Source organism: Aotus nancymaae, unplaced genomic scaffold, assembly GCF_030222135.1.
Source record: "Aotus nancymaae isolate 86718 unplaced genomic scaffold, 86718_ANA_hifiasm-v0.15.2.pri h1tg000008l, whole genome shotgun sequence".
NCBI lineage: Eukaryota > Metazoa > Chordata > Mammalia > Primates > Aotidae > Aotus > Aotus nancymaae.
This window is the reverse complement of record NW_026988419.1, coordinates 30,540,562-30,564,719: the sequence shown is the minus strand read 5'-3', so window position 1 is coordinate 30,564,719 and position 24,158 is coordinate 30,540,562. Positions and strand designations below refer to the sequence as shown.

General features: G+C 39.4%; 1 protein-coding gene across 12 annotated transcripts in view; it reads left to right on the top strand.

Moving 5' to 3' along the window:
• CARF (calcium responsive transcription factor) overlaps positions 1–23,356 on the top strand; it is a 97,407-nt gene extending 74,051 nt beyond the window's left edge. The window contains exons 16-20 of one of the 12 annotated variants that reach the window (XR_010341424.1): positions 846–941; positions 1,411–1,439; positions 1,793–2,709; positions 3,456–3,480; positions 5,816–6,087. Coding sequence is in view for 5 of the 12 variants with exons in the window: in XM_064373148.1 (XP_064229218.1) it covers positions 846–941; positions 1,411–1,439; positions 2,663–2,709; positions 3,456–3,480; positions 23,281–23,325 (242 nt within the window). In the remaining 7 variants the exon portion in view is untranslated. Of the gene's footprint in view, positions 1–845; positions 1,024–1,410; positions 6,088–14,621; positions 16,527–23,280 lie in introns of those variants that run through there. The other 11 variants (XR_010341425.1, XM_064373148.1, XM_064373150.1 and 8 more) reach the window with 11 other exon arrangements.
• Positions 23,357–24,158: the final 802 nt, after the last annotated feature.

The following is a 24,158-nucleotide window of genomic DNA, read 5'->3' as shown; positions in this document are numbered from 1 at the left end:
TCCATGGAAAAATCTATGGTAATATGAAACCAGGAAGGTCATTTTAGAGTACATGAAAAAATTAATAGGAAAAAATTACACAAAGAAAAATATTTTCATGCAGAGGTTATTATGGAGGAATTTATCTATGCACACATACACAAAGAAAAATGAAACGAAGTAGGCATATATAAAGGCTAAAAGGAAAATTTTCATTTTTGGTATTTTATTGTTTTGAGACAGAGTCTCATTGTGTCACCCAGGCTGGAGTGCAATGATGTAATCATGGGTCATTGCAGCCTTGAGGTCCTTGGTTCAAGCAGTCTTCCCACCTCAGCCTCCCAGGTAGCTGGGACCACAGGCACACGCCACCATACTGGGCAAATTTTTAAATTTTTTTTTTTTTTTTTAAGAGACAGGGCCTCACTGTGTTGCCCAGGCTGGTCTCAAACTCCTGGGCTCAAACAGTCCTCCCACCTCAGCCTCTCAAAGTGCGGGGATTACAGGAGTGAGCCACCGCACCTGGACGAAAGAAAGATTTTGAATTATAAACTACATGTTGAGTTGAAAGGGAACTAGTAAGACTTGAGCAATTAGGGTTAGTCTAAGACCTTGTTATGTTCACTTTATTACTAATCCCTGTCAACATAGAAGTAAACTCTGTTAACTCCTACCTTATCTAACTTTGTCACTTCTTTGCACACAAATTGTTCTGGATTGGGCACTTTTGTGGGAAAAGATTTGCAGTTTGCTTTGAAGAACAAAAGTCTTCACAGAAGTTATTTTTAGAATATAAAATATTTTTCCTCTCTCTCCCAGTGTCATGAAATATATTAACTTTAAGACTTTTCTGTTTGTTTTTAAAGTTGAAGAAAATCCAGAAAGTACCATTTCTGTGAGCCCAGTTAAGCAAGAACCCAAAGAACCAGCATCATCTATGGAAGCAAAAAGAAATTTGGACTGTAAGAGATTATCTGCTACATAAATTATTGAAGCTTTTCAGAATTTACAACTCTGGTGACTTCTGATGTCTTAGAAAAGAAGGTGAATATTGTCAAAGCGTGGCATTGAGATAATTGGACTGAAGACTGGTTTGATGAGAAGCTTTTATTTAAAACAGTTATATTTGTTGCCAGTTCCATATTTTTACCTTCCTTAAGAGATGTTTTACTCCTCTTATTTTGTATAATTTTTATGCTTTTTGATTATCTAATAAGGCCAGTATTTCAAAAGCTCTTCTGAACTTATCCATAGTAATATAGTCTGAACACAATAGTTTATTTAACTTATCCTTGGAAATACTCAATTTTGGTTCTTACAAGACAGAAAAGAACTACAGCAACAAAAACATTGTGTGAATGTATGTTTGTATGTGTGTATGTATATCATGAATTTTTTTAAGTTCTGAAAGAACTTGTTCTCTCTTTAAAGTTGTGAAGAAATTTTTAATTGGCAGACAGGTAAGAAAATGTTTATAATCTATCTCATTAAGAAAGATAAAGTAACAGATTTTACATCGTAACACAAAGTGCAGCAGCTACATCTGTGGAAAGGCAACTGCAGTTGCATTTTAGCCTCTTCCCTTCTAATTTTTGTACTTTTAACTACAAACCAATAGTATACTAATGGTTATCTAATAGAAATTTAAAGTGTCTTGGTAAATACTGAGAATTTTTACTTGAATTAGTAAGATAAGCAACAGAAATCATTGTAGCATGGATTTGTGCTATATTGGAAGTAAAACACTATAGGTATTAATATGTAGAAATTGAGAGAATTGGGAAAGATTAATAGAATTCCTTGGTGTTTACAGATAATTTGGGGAACTTTTTGATGACAGCAGAGGATTTTTTCCCCCTTACTTTGTAATGAAGATCCAGCTCTGGTTAAAAAAGAATTTGATTTGTAGTTACATTTTTCTGTGCCAGAGCTCTTACTGAATTGATGGTATTAGGATTTCTAGTATTTTAAGGTAAGTATTTATAGTTTAAAATTTAGTTTATATTTAAAACTTTAAAATAACTCTTCTGGGATGGTTTCTTTAAGTAAGTATATTAATTTAAAATACCAATAAGTACTAAGCAGTATATTCATTATAAGCATCTGTTGTCTAAAGATTGGTAAACTAGGCTGGGTGTGGTGGCTCATGCCTTTAATCCTAGCATTTTGAGAGGCTGAGGCGGGTGGATCACCTGAGGTTAGAAGTTTGAGACCAGCCTGGCCAACATGGTGAAACCCAGTCTCTACTAAAAATACAAAAATTAGCTGGATGTGGTGGCAGGTGCCTGTAATCCCAGCTACTTGGGAGGCTAAGGCAGGAGAATCGGTTGAACCTGTGAGGTGGAGGTTGCAGTGAGCTGAGATTGCACCGTTGCACTTCAGCCTGGGCAACAAGAGAAGAAACTCTGTCTCAAAAAAAAAAAAAAAAAAAGAAAAAAGATTGGTAAACTAGAAATATCAATTATAATGGTTGGGAAATTAACCTAAAGGCTTTTGTTTCGCCAGAGACCATTTGTGGGTATATTTTATATTTTAAAAATAAAGATTTTAAATGGATATTAATAGTTAATATTCAAAGCATGCACAATATAATATCAAATTTAACCTTAATACTTTACATGAATATGAGTCACTTTTGGCTTTTCTAAGTCCAGTCTCCCATTCTTAATTCACTTTGTTTCAGGTACATGACATGTATCTAAATATAAAGTACTGTTATAGTAGAGGTAGGTGGAATTCTAATATTCCTTGCCCTTTAGATTTATATTTTATTTAATATAAAGTTTATTATTTATACCCTATTTAATGCAAAGCTAATATTTAGTTATATGTATGATTTTTTAATGAAAATTAATTTTCATTTTCCTAAGAATTGAAAATATTTGATGTCAGCATTTTATAGAGGCAGGTTGCCAAATTTGATTGTGTTATACTAAGTTAAACACAGCTCTTAGTTACCTCAAATCCAGATTTCTCTTAGTCTGTGTGTACATAAAAGGAATAAGTCCAATTTAATTTATAGTTTAGTGTTGAACAATAGGTAATATTCTTTTCATTTATTATTTCTAGTTTTTAATGGAATCCTTTTCTTTCAAGATTCTAAATAATAAATCTTCACCTCTCAATAGTGGTATTGGGTTATTAGCTATTTCACCAATTGAACTATATTCTTTTGGAGATATTCCTTTCTTTTTTGATGTTGAGTTGCTAAGGAGAAATGCTTGTTAGTATACAAACTCCAGTCAGTTACTTGTGAGGATGAGACATGTCAGAGGATTCAGACTTTGGTATAGTTTAAAAATATTTTTCTCACTTCATTCTGTGTGAAAGTCTCTTCTGATACTGTTTTTTAATCAGAAAGTTACAGTGCAACTTCTCCACAAACAAATCAAAAAACAAAACAAAACCCCACAAAACCCAAGAGCATGAAGAAAAGTTTAAATCCCTAATTATATACTCTTTTGGTTTTTAGGTAGAAACTGGAGCTATCAGTATTTTCATGTAAGTATTTAAATGAGTAGCTCTTTAAAAAGCGATTCATTGTTATCTAAATGCATGTTTAGTCACAATGTATCAGTATTGTGTTTAAAGGTGCTCAGCATCACTTTTTGAAAACTATGTTTACATATTTAAAATGTTCAATTATTTTTAAATGTATAGTGTATTAAATACAAGTTCCTAAAATTTTCAGTATCTATGTTGGCATTCTCCTAACAGCTCTACAGCAAAGTTTGACATATTTTTTTGTGTGTCACGTATTATAAGGTGTAATATCTGTAGGAGTGAGTTGGACATTCAAAATTAGCAGTAAGAAATTCACGGTTACGGCTCAGCTTGTTTATTCATTATACTTTTCACATTCCCAACCTCCAAGTGAACTTTATATATACTACAGTGAATTATAGGTAAATATAGCCTTGGTGGACCTGTGCCTCAATAGCAATTTTCTGTACAAATAGTTAGCATACTTAAAAGGAAAAGCTTTTATATCTTATGCAAGGTAAATGTTTCCTAAATGTCACAAAAGTGATAGAAAACATAGCTTTTGGGATCTGGTCCTGCACTGGAGATTCTAATTCTGAGGCCTACCAGCTTGTATTTCATCTTCTTTATATCCTGTCAGAATACATACTTAATCATGTGGGTATGAGAAAGATGTTGTTTAACTTGTACCAGGTTTAAAAAAGAGATTAAAAAAAAATGTGTGTGTGTGTGTGTGTGTGTGTATAGCAACTTAATGTATAGTGCCCTTGTTATCGTGTATTTTTTTCATTAAAAATCCTGGGTTTTTTTCTTATACTTGTTAATTTTCTTTTTATAATTTCCTTAGAGATAGTAGCAATTTTGTTCATCTTGAAGATGCTGAATAAACACTTTAATACCTGAGAATTTTGACCAGAGATTTATGTCCAGTTGGGACCCTGAAAGTGCTAAGCATAGCTACCAGTAACTCCTATTAGTATTACATTTTGGGGAGATATATATGCATTTAATACCCTGCAACTCAGCCAAGCATAAACATTTTAAAACAATGCATGTAATAAGTAATTCTTTCCCCCCGCCCCCTGACATTTTGGCACCATGATATTTTCAAGTACAGCTTTGTATTTTAGGAGTAATGACAAAGTATGTGGTCAAAAGAGAAGAGATTATTAATTTTTTCCCTCTTTGCTTTTTTTTTTTTAACTTTATTCCACTCTGTACCTATTTTTGAGGACCTTGGAAATCTTAATCTCTCCAGAAGGGATACTGCATTGGCTCTTCTCCATCAGCTGTCTTAGACATTTAAACACCTTACATGATACACTGTTTTAGTATTTAAAAATCTATAATTCTACTTGATTAACTTAGTCATAAGGACAAAGCCTTAGTATACTTTTGCCACATACGTGTTAGCTATGAGTTTTACTGTTGAATAATACAAGTATTCATTGCCGACTGAATTCTTAAAACTTTGCAAATAGAAAAAACTTATTTATTAATGGATGCTAAAGTGATTCCTGAGAAAAATAAATAATTTATATGGTTAACATGGAAAACCTTTGGTAATGTGATACGGGTATAAGAATACTTGGCTGGGAGTGGTAGCTCACGCCTGTAATCCCAGCACTTTGGGAGGCCAAGGCAGGCGGATCACTGGAGGTCAAGAGTTCAAGACCAGTCTGGCCAACATGGTGAAACCCTGTGTCTACTAAAAATACAAAAGTAGCCAGGCATAGTGACGGGCATCTGTAATCCCATCTACTTGGGAGGCTGAGGCAAGAGAATCACTTGAACCTGGAAGGCAGAGGTTTTAGTGAGCGGAGATCACATCATTGCACTCCAGCCTGGGCCACAAGACCAAGACTCCATCTCAAAAAAAAAAGAATACTAAAACCAGAAGACAGAGTGGGAATCATGTACCAGGAGGGTTTTTATTTTTATTTTTATTTATTTATTTATTTATTTTGAGGCGGAGTTTCACTGTTGTTACCCAGACTGGAGTGCAATGGTGCGATCTCGGCTCACCGCAACCTCCGCCTCCTGGGTTCAAGCAATTCTCCTGCCTCAGCCTCCCGAGTAGCTGGAATTACAGGCACGCACCACCATGCCCAGCTAATTTTTTTTGTATTTTTAGTAGAGACGGGGTTTCACCTTGTTGACCAGGATGGTCTCGATCTCTTGACCTCATGATCCACCCGCCTTGGCCTCCCAAAGTGCTGGGATTATAGGCGTGAGCCACCACACCCGGCCAGGGTTTTTATTTTTAAATATCTTTATTGAGGTATAATTGAAATACAATAAATTGTGCATATTTAAAGTATTCAATCTGATAAGTTTTGTCATATATATACAGCCATGAAACCATCACCATAATCAAGATAATGAACATATTCATCACCTGCAAAAGTTTGTAGTACCTCTTTGTCATCCATGCTTACTTAATCCTCCTTGCCTCCCACCCCACCCCACCATCACCTGACCACTGATCTGCTTTCTTTAAGATCAATTTGCTGCAAGTGAAATCATATTGTATGAGCCTTTTTTGGTCTGGCTTTTGTCAGTCAGCATAGTAATTTTGTGATTTGTCTATATTGTAGCATTTATGAATAAATCATTTGCTGCTGAGTAGTATTGTATTTTATGAATATATCATAATTTGTTTATTCTTTTGATGATGGATATTAATAATTTTAGGATATTATGAATAAAGTTTCCATGAATATCTGTGTACAAGTCTTATAGAGATTTATGCTTTCATTTCTCTTGGGTAAATATCTAGGAGTAGAATGTCTGAGTCATATGTTAGGTATATATTTAACTTTTTAAGAAACTGCCAAATGATTTTCCAAAGTGGTTGTAATAATTTATATTCCCACCAACAGTGTATAAATGTTCCAGGTTCTCTGTATTCTAGACAACACTTGGTATAAACAGTTTTTAAGTTTTAGAGATTTTAATAGGTGAGTAGTAGGATCTTACTGTGGTTTTAATTTGACACTGTTGAGCATCTTTTCATGATGTATTTGCCATCTCTATATCTTCTTCAATGATGTGTCTGAATCTTTTGCCCACTTTTTTTTTTTTTTTTTTTTTAATGAGATGAAGTCATGCTTTGTCGCCAGGCTGGAGTGCAGTGGTGTGATCTTGGCTCACTACAACCCCCGCCTCCCAGCTTCAAGTGATTCTCCTGTCTCAGCCTTCCGAGTAGCTGGGACTACAGGAGCACACCACCATGCCAAGCTAATTTTTATATTTTTAGTAGAGACAGGGTTTCACCCTGTTAGCCAGGATGGTCTCAATCTCTTGACCTCATGATCTACCCACCTTGGCCTCCCAGAGTGCTGGGATTATGGTGAGCCACCACACCCGGCCTTTTTTATTTTTCTTTTTTCTTTTAAGACGGGATCTTGCTCTGTCACCCAAGCTGGAGTGCAGTGGCGTGATCTCAGCTCACTGTAACCTCTGCCTCCCAGGCTCAATCCTCCTACCTCAGCCTCCCTAGTAGCTAGGACTACGGTCACATGCACCATGCCTGGCTAATTTTTTGTAGAGATGGGGTTTCATCATGTTACCCAGGCTGGTCTCAAACTCCTGGGCTCAAGCAGTCTACCTACCTTGGTCTCCCACAGTGCTGGAATTACAGGCATGAGCCATTGTGCCCAGCCTCACCCACTTTTATTTTTGTTTTCTTATTTGTTTTTTATTCTTTTCTTAACCACAGCCAGCATCATAGCTCACCCACTTTTAAATTGTTTTCTTTCTTTCTTTTTTTTGAGACAGAGTTTCACTCTTGTTACCCAGGCTGGAGTGCAGTGGCGCTATCTCAGCTCACTGCAACCTCTGCCTCTCAGGTTCAAGTGATTCTCCTGCCTCTGCCACCCAAGTAGCTGGGATTATAGGTGCCCACCACTACACCTGGCTAATTTTTGAATTGTTAGTAGAGACAGGGTTTCACCGTGTTGGCCAGGCTGCTGTCGAACTCCTGACCTCAGGTGATCCACTTTGGCCTACCAAAGTGCTGGGATTACAGGCATGAACCACCATGCCCAGCCCTTAAATTGTCTTACTGAATTTTGAGAATTTAAAAAAGTACATTCTAGGCCATTCTGGTAAAGGAAGACAGACAAATAATAAATGTTATATTATAAACATAATAAGCATACTGTATGTACTTCTATATATATTATAATGTATATTATATACTTATATGTTAGGTTGGTAAGTGATGCAAAACAAAAAATTGAACAGAGAAAGAGTGAAATACAGGTGGGGGGTAAGAGGATTGCAGTTTTTTTTTCTTTTTTGAGACAGAGTCTCACTCTGTGCAGGCTGAAGTGCAGTGGCACAGTCTCTGCAGACTGCAACCTCTGCCTCCTGGGTTCAAGCTATTCTCCTGCCTTAGCCTCCCGAGTGCCTGGGACTACAGGCACCTGTCACCATGCCTGGCTAATTTTTAGATTTTTAGCAGAGATGGGGTTTCGCCATGTTGACCAGGCTGGTCTCGAACTCCTGGCCTCAAGTGATCCCCTCCCCACCCAGCCTCCCAAAGTGCTGGCATTATAGGCATGAGCCACTGTGCCCAGCCAGCAATTTTAAATAGGGCAATCAGAGCAGGCCTCATTGAGAAGGTACATGTAAGCAAATTCTTGAAGGGAATACGAGAGCCATGAAAATACCATGCAGAGCAGTGCAGTCAGAGGAAACTGCAAAATTGGGAAGTGCCTACTAGAAGTCAGCAAGATGGCTAATGTTGCTGGAGTGGGAGCAAATAATAGTACTAGGAAGCAATACCAGAGAGGTGCTAGAGAGTCCAATCATATTAGGTCTTAGTAAGCCATTATTGTGTTAACCTACCTTGTGTTGGCCTTACCAACTAATTCTTAGTTGAAGAAGCTGGACAAACTCCATCTTAGCTTCTTCACTTATAGTTATCTTCCCTCCATTAGATATGTAGCTCTAGTGTGTAGCTGGGGCAGGATGACACCAGGCACACCCAGGAATGCATTTGCTGATAAGATAACGAGTCAAGTGGTACCAGCAGACCCTGGGAATGCAGATGTTGCTAAGTACCCAGAGCCCTCATATCTATAAGTTGTATGTCTTTTGTGACAGCTTAAGCCTCTGCACCTGGTACTGTTTCTAGTTTATCTTTTAACTTTTTGCTTGCTCTGCTTCTGTGAGAAAAATTGCTTCAGCTAGGTTCCCCCTCCTTTTTCAAACTAGGGTATAAAAAACCACCTAACTATTTCTTCGGGGCTGAGAGAATTTTGGGTGTTAGCCGTCTCTTGGTCGCCGGCAATAAAGGACTCATAACTCAATCTCAGAGTGTGGCGCATTCCTTTACTCACTCAGGTATAACATTATAAAGACTTTTGCTTTTACTCTGAGTGGAAATGGAAAGCCACTGCTGAGTTTTGAGCAAAGAAATGACATGATATTATTTTAAAAGGGTCACCTTGGCCGTGTGTTAAGAATAGATTTTACAGTTTCTCTGTCTCCTGTTAGCAGATTATAAACTCTTCAGGGAAAGAGATATTGGCCTTTTTTTGTTTACTGATGTATCACAGTGGTGGCTTAGAATATATTTTTTAGGCTGGGTGTGGTGGCTCACGCCTCTTTTCCCAGCACTTTGGGAGACCAGGTGGCCAGGATCACAAGGTCAAGAGTTTGAGACCAGCCTGACCAACATGGTGAAATCTCATCTCTACTAAAAATAAAGTCTCTACTAAAAATTAGCATGGTGGTATGTGCCTGTAATTCCAGCTACTCAGGAGGCTGAAGCAGGAGAATCGCTTGAACCCGGGAGGTGGAGGTTGCAGTGAGCCGAGATCATGCCACTGCCCTCCAGCCTGGATGACAGAGTGAGACTCTGTCTCAAAATACATATATACACACACATACACACACACACACACACACACACATATATGTGTAAATATATATATATGTATATATTTTTTAATGAACATTCACATTTAAGATTTCAGAGTGTCCTTATAGAGAATAAATGAAAAGCAACCTAAATTAGATGGGAATGTTGTTGAGGGGGGAGAATTGCTGAAGAAATGTTTTTGAACAAGAGAAAGGGGATAGGATGTAGTGACCAAGTAAAGGATTTGGCTTTAGATAGAGCATAAATGCTTCATGTATGGTTAGATGGAAGGAAGACTACATGGATACAGATGATAGTAGGTGGGTACAAGTGAGAATCTGTGGGAATTCTCTTTTGATTGCTTCACTTTTCTCAATGAAGTAAGTAACATGGTCCTTAGGTAGAGTGAAGATGGGTGCATTGAAAGGTCTTAGGGGGTTAAGGAGAAAAGAGAAGGTATAAGATAATTGCCTAGGAGAGTGAAGAGCCTAGAGAAATGTGATATTACTCGGCCTATTTGTTTAAGGGCTATTTGAGGTTCATGTTCATAAATTGAAGATGAGACTAGTCAGCATGGTTGCATGTTTCTCTCCAATCATGATCAACAGTGACTAAGAATTTATTGAGAGCCAAACATTGTATTACCAACTGGCTATGGAAAAATTACTAAGACTGAATTCTAGCCCTGTGGGAGCTCAGTGTAGGGACACACAGTTATATAGTCATCCAATTGTAATGTCATAAGTACTGTCAATCCAGACAAAGGAAGAAATGTTTTAAATCAAAGAGGAAGTTCCAGGCTGGTGAACAAAGTTCAGATTGGCAGAAGCATAGAATATTGTGGAGGGAATGGCAGAAGATTAGTATAAAAAGGCAAAAGACCCTCAACTTGAAAACCATGTGCTTTTTTGAGGCCTTTTGGGCTCCTTGCATAGGGTTTTTCCAATGATGAGAACAAGGTAAGTTCACATTGGGTTTATAGTCTGATTTCTTAATTTTCATCAAACATTCCAAATGCTAGGTCTCATTTGCCTATTTTGAGATTATTACCTAGGAATAATAAACTTTTCACTTACATAGAAACAGAGACTAAAATGGTGGCTATTGTGTGGGCTGAGGGTTGAGGAGATGTAGGTCAAAGGGTACAAAGTTACAGTTATGTAGGATGAATAAGTTTAAGAGATCCAATGAACAACATCAGGACTATACTTAACAATATTGTATAGTATACTGTTAATTTGCCAAGACAGTAGATTTTATGTACTCTTAGCAGACTTAAGAAAAGTAAGTATATGAGATTGTGTATATTAATTTGTTAGATTGTAATAATCACTGTATATATGTATATCAAGGTAAGTACAACAAAGCATATTGTATACCTTAAATACATACAATTTAAGAAAGAAACAGGCCAAGCATCACACCTGTAATCCCAGCACTTTGGCAGGCTGTACAAGGTGTCTGAAACTAGCCTGGACCACATAGTGGCCCTGTCTCTACAAAAAATTTAAAAATTAGTAGGCATGGTGGCATGCACTTTTAGTTCCAGCTACTCAGGAGGCTGAGGTGGAAGGATTGCTTGACCCAGGAGGTTGATGCTGCAGTGCCACTGCACTCCAGAATGGGTGACAGAGTGAGACCCTATCTCAAAAAAAAGAAAAAAGAAAAGAAACCCTTTCTTAAAACCCATCTCACTCTGTCACCCAGACTGGAGTGCAGTGGTGCCATCATAGCTCACTGCAACCTTGAACTCTGGGGCTCAAACGGCCCTCCCACCCCAGCCTCCTAAGTAGCTGGGACTACAGGCACACACCATCATGCCCAGCTATTTAAAAATGTGAAAAATTTAAAACTATCTTTTAGATCTCTATAAATCATAATTTGAATATAATGTCTTTTTTATTCCACTTCCCTGTCCTATGTTCCTCCATTTCTTTCTGTCCTCTCTCTCCTTCTGATCTTTTCTCCTTTCTTTTGAAACATGAGAAGATGGTCTTGTTCATCTAAAAGAGAAAGACCACTTTGTTTAATATAGTAGGCACCTTCTACTCTCATTTCCACACTTCAAGTATTAATAATTCCTGTTTTGTTTTTGTTTTTTCTTGAGACAGAGTCTCCCTCTGTCACCTAGGCTGGAGTGCAGTGGTATGATCTCAGCTCACCGCAACCTCCACCTCCCTGGTTCAAGGGATTCTCCTGCCTCAGCCTCCTGAGTAGCTCAGATTGCAGGTGCCCACCACCATGCCCAGCTCATTTTTGTATTTTTAATAGAGATGGGGTTTCACCATGTTGCCCAGGCTGGTCTCAAACTCCTGACCTCAAGTGATCCGCCCTCCTCGGCCTCCCAAAGTGCTGGACAAGTGTGAGCCACTGTTCCCAGCCTATCTTTTTAGACAAGGTCTCCTGTTACTCAGTCTGGAGTGCAGTCAATGCCGCCTGAACCTCCCGGGCTCAAGTGATCCTCCCACATCAGCCTCCTGCGTAGCTGGGACCACAGGCTGATGCCAACATGCCCAGCTAAGTATTTGGGCAGGGTTTCACCATGTGACACAGGCTGGTCTCAACTCCTGGGCTCAAGCAATCTGCCCACCTCAGTCTCTCAAAGTGCTGAGATTACTGGTGTGAGCCACCATGCCTGGTCAATTCCTGGCATTGTAATTGCACAAATATTGTCAAGAGCCTGGGTTAATGTTTAAACCAGTTGCATTGACTCTCTCTCCTGTGTACATGTGTATGTGTGTGTTTGCACTGACACGTGTGTTTATGTCTAAATACGTTTTCTTACATCTTAACTTTCTTCTCTCCTTAATTAAGGAAAGATAATTAGGCTTTTACAGTGACAACTTTGTATTTGACTAAAGCTGGCTCATTTTTTCTTTCTGTTTCTCTTCCCCTTTCCTTCTCTTGGGAATTTTTTTTTTTTTTAGGCAGAGTCTTGCTCTGTCACCCAGGCTGGAGTGCAATGGCATGATCTCGGCTCACTGCAACCTCCACCTCCCAGGTTCAAGCAGTTCTCCTGGCTCAGCTTCCTGAGTAGCTGGGATTTCAGGCATGCACCACCACATCTGACTAATTTTTGTATTTTTTTAGTAGAGACAGGGTTTCATCATGTTGGCCAGGCTGGTCTTGGACTCTTGACCTCAGGTGATCCTCCCGCCTAGGCCTCCCAAAGTGCTGTGCTGGGATTACAGGTGTGAACCACCACGTCTGCCTCCCTTGAGAAATTTTAAAGAGTCATTGATGTAAACAGTTTTTCTGTCATTATGTTCTCACTCTAGGAATATCTAAAGACTAATTTCTAAAATTAAAAAATCGTTAAATTGCTTTGTGCTTTTTTTAACATTCCCTTTGAAAAAGATTTTTCTAATTAAAATTAAAAGATAATGCCTCAGTTCCAATAAAAAGAGCTTTTAAACAGAATGTAAAGGGTTTTTATTGTTTGATTTAGGAATACAAAGTTTATATATTGTATGAAAAATGTTCATGAGATATTCCTGATGGATGAATTATTGGACAAATCAGAATGAGTTAATCATATGGTTTAAAGGGTTTAAAAACAATGATCTTCTTCCTGACTTTATATATGAAATAAACGCCAACACAATATTCTAGTTTATATAAGAAGATTGAATGTCTCATAATTTAAGCTTTATATATTTCTTACATTGTTTTATAGGAAAAAAGAATAATCATTATTTCTATAAATTATTTATAATTATAAAAATTTAGAATCATGATTAAAAATGTAATGATGGGTATCTTCAGAGTTTATCATCTTGCCCGGGCGTGGTGGTTCATGCCTATAATCCTAGCACTTTTGAAGGCCCAGGTGAGAGGATCATTTGAGGTCAGGAGTTCTAGACCAGCTGGGCTGACATGGCGAAACCCCATCTCTACTAATACAAAAAATTAGCTGGGCATGGTGGCGCATGCCTGTAATCCCAGCTACTCAGGAGGCTGAGGCAGGAGAATTGCCTAAACCCAGGAGGCGGAGGTTGCAGTGAGCTGAGATATCGCCATTGCACTCCAGCCTGGGTAACAAGAGCGAAACTCCGTCTCAAAAATAAAAATAAAAAAATAAAAATAAAAAATAAAAACAAATAAAATTAACCAGGTGTGGTGGCACATATCTATAATTCCAGCTACTCAGGAGGCTGAGACATGGGAATTGCTTGAACCCTGGAGGCAGAGGTTGCAATGAGCTGAGATCATGCCACTGTACTCCAGCTTGGGTGAGAGCAAGACTCTGTCTTAAAATACATATATGTGTATATATATATATGGCTGGGTGCGGTGGCTCACGCCTGTAATCCCAACACCTGGGGAGGCTGAGGTGGGTGGATCACCTGAGGTTGGGAGTTAGAGACCTGCCTGACCAACGTAGAGAAACCCTGTCTGTATCTAAAATACAAAACAATTTAGCTGGGCATGGTGGCGCATGCCTGTAATCCCAGTTACTCGGGAGGCTGAGGCAGGAGAATCGCTTAAACCCAGGAGGCGGCGGTTGCAGTGAGCCGAGATCACCCCATTGCACTCCAGCCTGGGCAACAAGAGCGAAACTTAGTCTCAAAAAAAAAAAAAAATCTAAACCTTTCCTGATTTTCTGTCTTCTAGTTTTGTCTAAGGAGAAAAAAGTAGGTCATTTTTGTTAAAGGCAGCAACTACATTCAATATAGTTACAGAGATATGAATATTTATGCAAAATAACTGATATGGTTGTTTCTTAAGGAAATTACTGCATTTTATTAAGATTGTAAACTCATAGGAAGCTGGAACGGTGGCCAGGCATGGTGGCTCACGCCTGTAATCCCAGCGCTTTGGGAGGCCGAGGCGGGCAGATCACAAGGTCAGGAGATCGAGACCATCCTGGCTAACACTGTGAAGCCCTGTCTCTACTAAAAATACAAAAAGTTAGCTAGGCATGGTGGCATGTGCTTGTAATCCCAGCTACTCGGGAGGCTGAGGCAGGAGAATCGCTTAAACCCAGGAGGCAGAGGTTGCAGTGAGCTGAGATGGCACCACTGCACTCCAGCTTGGGCAACAGAGCAAGACTCTGTCTCAAAAAAAAAAAAAAAAAAAAAAGCTGGAACTGCTTTCTAAAGGCAGAGCTATCCTTGGAGATGTAGTATATGCATTAAACCAGAGACCACTATAAGATGCTGTGTTCCCATCAGGAAAAATACTTGGATTGTGAATTCAAGTGGCAGAGGTTGAAGTGGCCCCACTTATAATTATTCCCAATGACACATTGGGAGATTTTGTGCTTTCCATCCTTTCAACTCTGCAGGGTTGGAGGTACTAGTACCAAAGGGAGCTACTCTTGAAAGGGGAAATAACAAGTTTTTATTGAACTACAATATGGCTGCTTCTGTGTGCTTTGGAGCCTTTGTGTCCGGGACCAGCAGATGAGAAGAGGCATCAACATTCCGGCAGAGGTAATGGACCCTGATCAACAGGAGAGAGTAAGACAGGAGAACTAAATGTGGAACCTAGATGATCCATCTGGGCACGTTTTGGTACTCCCATTCTCCACTGTAACTGTGAGTGGACACATGCACAAGTGTTGTCCTGTGGACAATATAATTGCTTAGATCCTTCAGGAATTAAGGTTTGGGTTACAGCACCAATAAGCCAACAAGACCTTATGAGGTGACGGGTGAGGGAAATTAGAATAGCTAGTGTAAGAGGGAGAGATGAGTACCATTTGCAACCCCAAGATCAACTGCAGTGTCAGAAGGCCCTTCTGTGGTGCCCTCAGAAGATAGGCCCACAGGTACCATGGAGGAACTGCACCCTGAACCTGTAGGAAGACATTCATCTGTTTAGTGCAAGCAGTGGGCTGTGGCAGCTATGAAAAAGAGTCACTCAGAGCTTTTGCTCTGCATAAACTAACTGATGAATAGCCCCAGCTGCTATGCTCTGGATCTACCAAAGTGCTGTGCAGAAGTTCTGCTTCCCTCAGGCTGCTCCCAGACCATGGCTGAACATAGCAGAGGTAGTAAGGCAGGCTCATTTCTGTGAGAAGGAGTCTTTAATGGGTCACTTTGGCCCATCAGCCTTGTGGTCTTTACCCAATACCAATCAGATCCCTATACTGAAAACCCAACTTAAACCAGACCCCCTAAACCTCATAAATGTCTCATTTTTGCCCTTCCCCCTCAGAGATATTGCTGAGATCTGTCAAGGTAGTATTCTCCTTCACGGCAGTAAGCAGAAAACTCAGTTTTGCTTTATCAACAGGTTATAAAGGCCAGTGTCAAATAAACTTAGAGATCAATAGAGAAAGTGGTATGAGATGAGGTCAGAGAGGTACAGAAGGCCTTGGGAGTCCATGGTAATCATAGGGCTAATTTTATTCTAAGTACAGTGAAAACCATAGAGGTTTTTAAGTAGAGAAGTGAAACCATAGAGGTTATTAAGTGGAGAAGTATTATGCCTTGATTTATATGTTGCAGAAGAGTGTGTTGTAGAGGGACATGAATGGAAATGGGGAGACCAATTAGGAGGTTATTGCAATTGCATAGATGAAAGTTTAGGTGGTTTGGAACTAGAGTGATGCTGGAGGCAAAGAGAAATGAACAAATTCAGAGTATCTTTTGGAGATAGAATCATCAGAACTTGCTGACTGATTATCTGTTGGGGTGGCAGTGAAGGAAGTAAGTGAAGGAAGAGAGGAATGAAGAATGACTCCCAGGTTTTAGCCTTGAGCAACTGTATGAATGGTAGTGGATTTTACTGAGGGAAAGAACTCTGATGGGGAGGAATAGATTTGGAAGAGAAAAGAGTTCTCTTTTGAACCTGGTTGTTTGACTCTTAAATGGAAATGTTCAATAGGCCCTAGATATACAAATGTAAAGGTCAGGATCAAGGATGAACATTTGTATGGATTATCAACATAAGGATGATATTTAAAACTAGGGAATAGGTTAGGCCTGGTGGCTCACACCTGTAATCCCAACACTTCGTGAGGCTGAGGCAGGAGTTCAAGACCAGCATGTGCAATGTGGCAAAACCCTGTCTCTACTAAAAATACAAAAATTAGCCGGGCATGATGGTGCATGTCTGTGATCCCAGCTACTCGGGAGGCTGACGCACAAGAATTGCTTGAACCTGGGAGGCAGAGGTTGCAGTGAGCTGAGATTGTACCACTGCACTCCAGCCTGGGCAACAGAGTGAGATTTTGTCTCAAAAAAAATAAGAAAAATAATAAAGGCTGGGCCCAGTGGCTCACGCCTGTAATCCCAGCACTTTGGGAGGCCGAGGCTGGTGGATCACAAGGTCAAGAGATTGAGACCATCCTGGCCAACGTGGTGAAACCCTGTCTCTACTAAAAACAAAATACAAAAATTAGCTGGGCTGGTGGCGTGCACCTGTAGTCCCAGCTACTCAGGAGGCTGAGGCAGGAGAACTGCTTGAACCTGGGAGGCGGAGGTTGCAGTGAGCTGAGACCGCGCCCCTGCACTCCAGCCTGGCGCCTGGCAACAGACCAAGACTCTCTCTCAAATAATAATAATAATAATAATTTTAAAATTAAATTTAAAAAAGTATCAAACTAGCTGGACATGGTAGCACATACCTGTAATCGCAGCTACTTGGGAGCCTGAGACAGGAGAATTCTTGAACCCTGGAGATGGAGATTATAGTGAGCTGAGATCCTGCCACTACACTTTAGCCTGGGCAGTAGAGCGAGATTCTGTCTCAAAAATAAAAAAGTCTCAAACTGGTCAGTTGAGTACACCTTAGAATCTGTGAGGGTATGTAGGGGAAGTAAGAATCTGAAATTAGATTAGTTACTAATTAATCTCTTCAGTTTCTTAGTCAACAAATATATATATATACTCAGTGCACTATAAAGAGGGGTCTCCAAGAGACATTACCATACAGTGTCATATGATAATTTGTCTAATGCCCCTTAATCTACCATATTTATATACAACATTCCTCCCCTGGAAGGGCATCAGATTTCTAGGCTTGATCATCAAACTATTTCAGAAAAGTCTTTCTGTTTTCTAGGCTTTTAAAAAATTGCCTACCTTAAACTTGCCTACCTTAAACTATCAATGTTTAATCTTTTTTACATTATTCAATTTTGAGGTTGAATAAACTATAAACTATTTCACTTATTTTGCTTTTACAAATATGTTTAGAGTCAGTATAAATTCTGGCTTTAAAAGGATGGTTGAGGCTGGGCACGGTGGCTCACACCCGTAATCCCAGCACTTTGGGAGGCCGAGGTGGGTGGATCACCTCAGGTCAGGAGTTCAAGACCAGCCTGGCCAACATGGTGAAACCCTGTCTCTACCAGAAATATAAAAATAAGCTGGACTCAGTGGCACACACCTGTAATCTCAGCAACTTGGGAGGCTGAGGCACAAGAATCACTTGAACCTCCTCCGGGAGGCAGAGGTTGCAGTGAGTCGAGATCACACCACTGCACTCCAGTCTGAACAGCAAGACTCTGTCTCAAAAAAAAAAAAAAAAAAAAAAGGATGATTGAAATATGTAAATGTATTTGTCAAGGAGATCCTTTTTCTCTTTTCAGGTTAACATTTGAAAATATATTGTAATATTTAGAGATCAAAATTATATTCATTAGGGCCAGTAGAGGTGGCTAAAAAAAGGATGATTGAAATATGTAAATGTATTTGTCAAGGAGATCCTTTTTCTCTTTTCAGGTTAACATTTGAAAATATATTGTAATATTTAGAGATCAAAATTATATTCATTAGGGCCAGTAGAGGTGGCTCATGCCTGTAATCCCAGCATTTTAGGAGGCTGAGGCAGGAGGGTCACTTGAAGCCAGGAGTTCGAGACCAACCTGGGCAAGAAAGTCAGACCCTGTCTCTACGAAACAAAACAAACAAAAACAAAACAAATTAGCCAGATGTGGTGACATGCACCTATAGTCCCAGTTACACGGGAGGCTGCTCAGAAGGATTGCCTGATCACCCAGGAGTTCAACACTGCAGTGAGCTATGATCATCAAAAATATGGGTATATTTAGCTCTTCAAGAAGAATTTAGCCAAAAGATGAAGTGAAGAACAAAATGAAACAAAAATTCTAGTTTATAGTAGCTATAAATCAATGTGTGGCTTGCAGAGAAACAGACTTCTATACCAGTTACATAATAGTAATTCTTCATTCATGAGGTCTTTTTATTCCATGAAAATACTGGAGTCATTTTAATTATTATTATTATTATTTTTTGAGACGGAGTCTCTCTCTGTGGTCCAGGCTGGAGCGCAGTGACACGATCTCAGCTCACCACAACCTCCGCCTCCTGAGTTCAACCAGTTCTCCTGCCCCAGCCTCCCAAGTAGCTGGGACTGCAGGTGCACACCACCATGCTTGGCTAATTTTTGTATTTTTATTGAGACAGGGTTTCACTATGTTGGCCAGGCTGGTCTCAAACACCTGACTTTGTGATCCATCCACCTCGGCCTCCCAAAGTTTTGGGATTACACATGTGAACCACCCCGCCCGGCCCTATTATTTATCTATATTAGTAGTTCCCTGCCTGTTGATTAATCCTGAGGATTTGTAAAGTAATTGCAGACAGCTCTGAGAATCTTTGTCCTAAACAAATATATAATATGACTTGTATGTATATATATCATGATTTGTTCAAGTGCATTAATAAAAATATGCATGAATTTAAAGTATTGCTAATTTCATGACATCTGGATTGTTTTGTTGTTGTTGTTAAAGAGTATTTAATCAAAGAAATGTTTTGGTGGATAGAAGGAACAGTTTGGGAAACCACTGATCTTAATAATTAGCTCTGGGAGATTTTTTACTTTTGGTAGTTGCTTTTATTTCTCTTTTGTGACTGTCAGCTAATATCTCTGTCTCAGTTTGTACAACTGTACAATAGTAGATGGTTAATAAGGTTTATTCTAACTCTAAAATCTGAATCCATCCCTCTGTAACTTCACTGACAGTCTCGAATTAATCCACCACATTTGCACAAACTGTTAAACCAGAGTGTAAGGAAGAAATTTATACTTCATCAGTGATATCAATAAATAATAGTGGATCATAAAAATTTTTAGACCTAGGACAAATTTTGGAAATCTGGTCCCATGCTTTTTTTTTTTTAAAACAGATGAATGCGTGTAACTCAGAGGAGTTAAATAATTTTCCCAGAGTCTTACAACTAGTGTCAGAGTTTGGGCTACTTTAACCCCAGTGTACTTTAAAGGTTCAGTGCTTTATCTAGTCAATTAAAATATTTTTATTATTTGAATTACCTTTCTATCAGTAAACCAAAGATTAAAGAGACAACTGGTATGTCTGAAACACTGTTTAAAGACTGGGGTTGTAGCTCATGCCTGTTATCCTAGCACTTTGGGAGACTGAAGTAGGAGGATTGCTTGAGACCAGGAGTTCGAAACCAGCTTCACCAACATAGCGAGAACCCCTTCTCTACAAAAATACACAAACATTAGCCACACATAGTGGCACACATCTGTAGTTCCAATTACTCTGGAGGTTGAGATAGGAGGATTACTAGAGCCCATTTTAAGGCTGCAGTGAGCTATGATCTTGTCATTGCACTCCAGCCTGGGTGACAGAGTAAGATCCTGTCTTAAAAAAAAAAAATGACAACACCAAAAGCAATGGCAACAAAAGCCAAAATTGACAAATGAAATCTAATTAAAGAGCTTCTGCACAGCAAAATAAACTATCATAAGAGTGAACAGGCAACCTACAGAATGGGAGAATTTTTCAATCTATCCATCTGACAAAGGTCTAATATCCAGAATCTACAAGGAACTTAAACAAATTTACAAGAAAAAAACAACCTGATCAAAAAGTGGGTGAAGGATATGAACAGACACTTCTCAAAAGAAGTCCTTTATGCAGCCAACAAACATATGAAAAAAGCTTATCATCACTGGTCATTACAGAAATGCAAATCAAAACCACAGTGAGATGCTATCTCTCGTCAGTTAGAATGGTGATCATTAAAAGTCTGGAAACAGGCTGGGCATGGTGGCTCATGCCTGTAATCCCAGGACTTTGGGAGGCTGAGGTGGGCAGATCACGAGGTCAAGAGATTGAGACCATCCTGGCCAACATAGTGAAACCCTGTCTCTACTAAAAATACAAAAATTAGCCAGGTGTGGTGGCATGCACCTGTAATCCCAGCTACTCTGGAGGCTGAGGCAGGAGAATCACTTGAACTCTGGAGGCAGAGGTTGCAGTGAGCTGAGATCGCGCCATTATACCCAGACTGGGCAACATGGTGAGACTCCGACTCAAAAAAAAAAAAAGTCTAGAAACAATAGATGCTGGTGAGGATGCTGAGAAATAGGAATGCTTTTATGCTGTTGGTGGGAGTGTAAATTAGTTCAACCATTGTGGAAGACTGTATGGCGATTCCTAAAGGATCTAGAACGAGAAATACCATTTGACCCAGCAATCACATTACTGGGTATATACCCAAAGGATTATAAAACATTCTACTATAAAGACACATACACACGTATGTTTACTGCAGCACTATTTATAATGCAAAGACTTGAAACCAACCCAAATGCTCATCAATGATAGACTGGATAAAGAAAATGTGGCACATATATACCATGGAATACTATACAGCCATAAACAATGATGAGTTCATGTCCTTGGCAGGAACGTGGATGAAGTTGGAAACCATCATTCTCAGCAAACTAACACAGGAACAGAAAACCAAACACCACATGTTCTCACTCATAAGTGGGAGTTGAACAATGAGAACACATGGACACAGGGAGAGGAACATCACACACTGGGGCCTGTTGAGGGGGGTGGAAAAGGAGAGGGAGAGCATTAGGACACATACCTAACGCATGTGGGGCTTAAAACCTAGATGATAGGTTGATAGGTGTAGCAAACCACCATGACACATGTATACTTGTGTAACAAAGCTACATATTCTGCACATGTATCCCAGAACTTAAAATTGCTACTGAGTAAATTTATTAAAAATTAAAATTATGAAAATAATAAGCTCCCAATGAGGAACCTTGAAAAAGGAAAATAATTGATCAGGCGAGGTGGCTCATGTCTGTAATCCCAGTACTTTGGGAGGCCAAGGCAGAGGGATCACCTGAGGTCAGGAGTTCGAAACCAGCCTGACCAACATGGAGCAACCCTGTCTCTACTAAAAATGCAAAAAAATTAGCCAGGCATGGTGGCGCATGCCTGTAATCCCAGCTACTCGGGAGGCTGAGGCAGGAGAATCAGTTGAACCCGGGAGGTGGAGGTTGTGCTGAGCCAAGATTGTGCCATTGCACTCCAGCCTGGGGAACAAGAGCAAAACTCAGTCTCAAAAAAAAGAAAAAGAATTATATTTAAAATCTAGCAGTTATTTGTCTTATTTAAATATAATTTGAATCATATGCAATTACATGGTTTTTTTCAGAAATGAATATTACATTGCATTTTTCCATTGCCTTAAAGTTTCTTCAAAATTATTATTTTTAATGGATGCATAATATAGATATATCACATGAATTTATCCATTTCCCCATATTGTTGAACATTTAGTTATTTCTAATTTTTTATGACTTTTATTTTTTGAGACAGGGTCTTACTCTCTCACCCAGGCTGGAGTGCAGTGGCACGATAGCCTCAACCTCCTGGACTCAAGCAATCCTTCCAACTTTGCCTCCTGAGTCTCCTGAGTAACTGGGACTACAGGTGCATGCCTCCATGGCCAGCTAATTTTTTGTAATTTTTGTAAAAATGGGTCTCACTATGTTGCCTAGGCTGGTCTCAAACTCTTGAGCTCAAGCGATCCTCCTGCTTTGGCCTCCCAAAATGCTAGGATTACAGGTGGGAGCCACCACACCCAGCCTAGATATTTTTTGTATAATGATTCCTTTTTTTTAAATCTCTGACTATATTTCTTGGTTTAGATTTCTAGATATGGAATTGCTCTTTAAAGAGCATAAGCATTTTTTCACATTTTTTTTTGAGATGTATCACCCTGTCACCCAAACTGGAGTGCAGTGGCACAATCTCAGCTCACTGCAACCTCTACTTCCTGAATTCAAGTGATTCTCCTGCCTCAGCCTTTCTTGATATTATCAAATTTCATTTTATAAACTTATATTATTTTACTTTATCTCAAAGTAGTGCATTATTAGAATAACATTAACATTTTTATTAGATTTTTTTCTTATGTGAAATATCAATTTATTCACTTATTCTATTTTTATATTCCAATCTACTTTTTTTGTTTGTTAGTTAGTTTGTTTTTAGAGATGGGGTCTCATTCTGTCACCCAGGCTGAAGTGCAGTGGCACAACCACTGCTCATTGCAGCCTCAATCTCCTGGGCTTAAGCAATCTTCCCACCTCATCATCCCAGGTAGCTGGACTACAGGCACACACCACACCTGGCTAATTTTTTGTTTGTTTGTAGAGTCAGGATCTCACTATGTTGCCAGTGCTGGTCTCAAATCTCTGGGCTGCGGTGGTCCTCCTGTGTTGGCCTCACAAAGTGCTGGAACTACAGGCGTGAACCACTGTGCTGGGCCCAACCTGCATTTTTAAAACTCAATTTTGGTGGCCTTTGTGGGTTTCAAAAAACACTTCTATGAGATATTTTTTGTTTTTTTTTTTTTTTAGTTGCTTGAGTAATACATAAATATTCTGGTTGGTAAAGATTCAAACAATATAGAAATATACTCCCCTACACACTTCCTTATAGATAACCACTGTCAACACACGGTCAACAGTATGTTAGAGTGGAACATTCCTGTATTTATTAATTTATACTGTATATATCTCTAATCTTATACTAACATGTACGCATATGATATGTATATATGTGTATATGTGTGTATGTGTGTGTGTATACATATGTATATATACAGTTGATCCTTGAACTACATGGGTTTGAACTGCATCGGTTCACTTATACTCACAGATTTCTTTTTTCTTTTTTTTTTGAGACGGAGTTTTGCTCTTGTTGCCCAGGCTGGAGTGCAATGGCATGATCTCGGCTCACCGCAACCTCTGACTCCTGGGTTCAAGTGATTCTCCTGCCTCAGCCCCCTGAGTAGCTGGGATCACAGGCACGTACCACCACACCTGGGTAATTTTTTTGTATCTTTAGTAGAGACAGGGTTGCTCCATGTTGGTCAGGCTGGTCTTGAACTCCCAACCTCAGGTGATCCACCCACCTTGGCCTCCCAAAGCACTGGGACTACAGGTGTGAGCCACCATGCCTGGCTCAGATATTTTTAATAAATACAGTTGCCATCAGTGGGTTCCCCATCTGCAACCAAATGCTGATAGAAAATACAGTATCAGGCCAGGTGCTGTTGTTCACACCTGTAATCTCAGCACTTTGGGAGTCTGAGGTGGGATAATCACTTAAGTCCAGGAGTTTGAGACCAGCCTGGGCAAAGTAGCAAGACTCTGTTTCTATAAACAAATTTTAAAAATTAACTAGGCATGATGGCAGCTCCTGTAGTCCCAGCTCCTCAGGAGGCTGAGGTGGGAGGATCACTTGAGCCCAGGAGGTTGAGGCTGCAGTAAGCTATGATCATGCCACTGCACTCCAGCCTGGGCAACAGAGCGAGACCCTGTCTCTCAAAAAAAAAAAAAAAAAAAAAAAGTAGAGAGAAAAGACAATACAGTATTCAAAGGATACAAAACCAAAACCCACTTATACAGAGGGCTGGCTTTGCCCATATGCAGTTCCACTGGGCCTCCTAGGGGACTTGAGTATGTTCAGATGATGATTTTGATATCTGAATGAGTAGAGGAATGTTATGGAAGCAATACCCCCGCAGATAGCAAGGGACAACTGCATGTGTAAATGGGT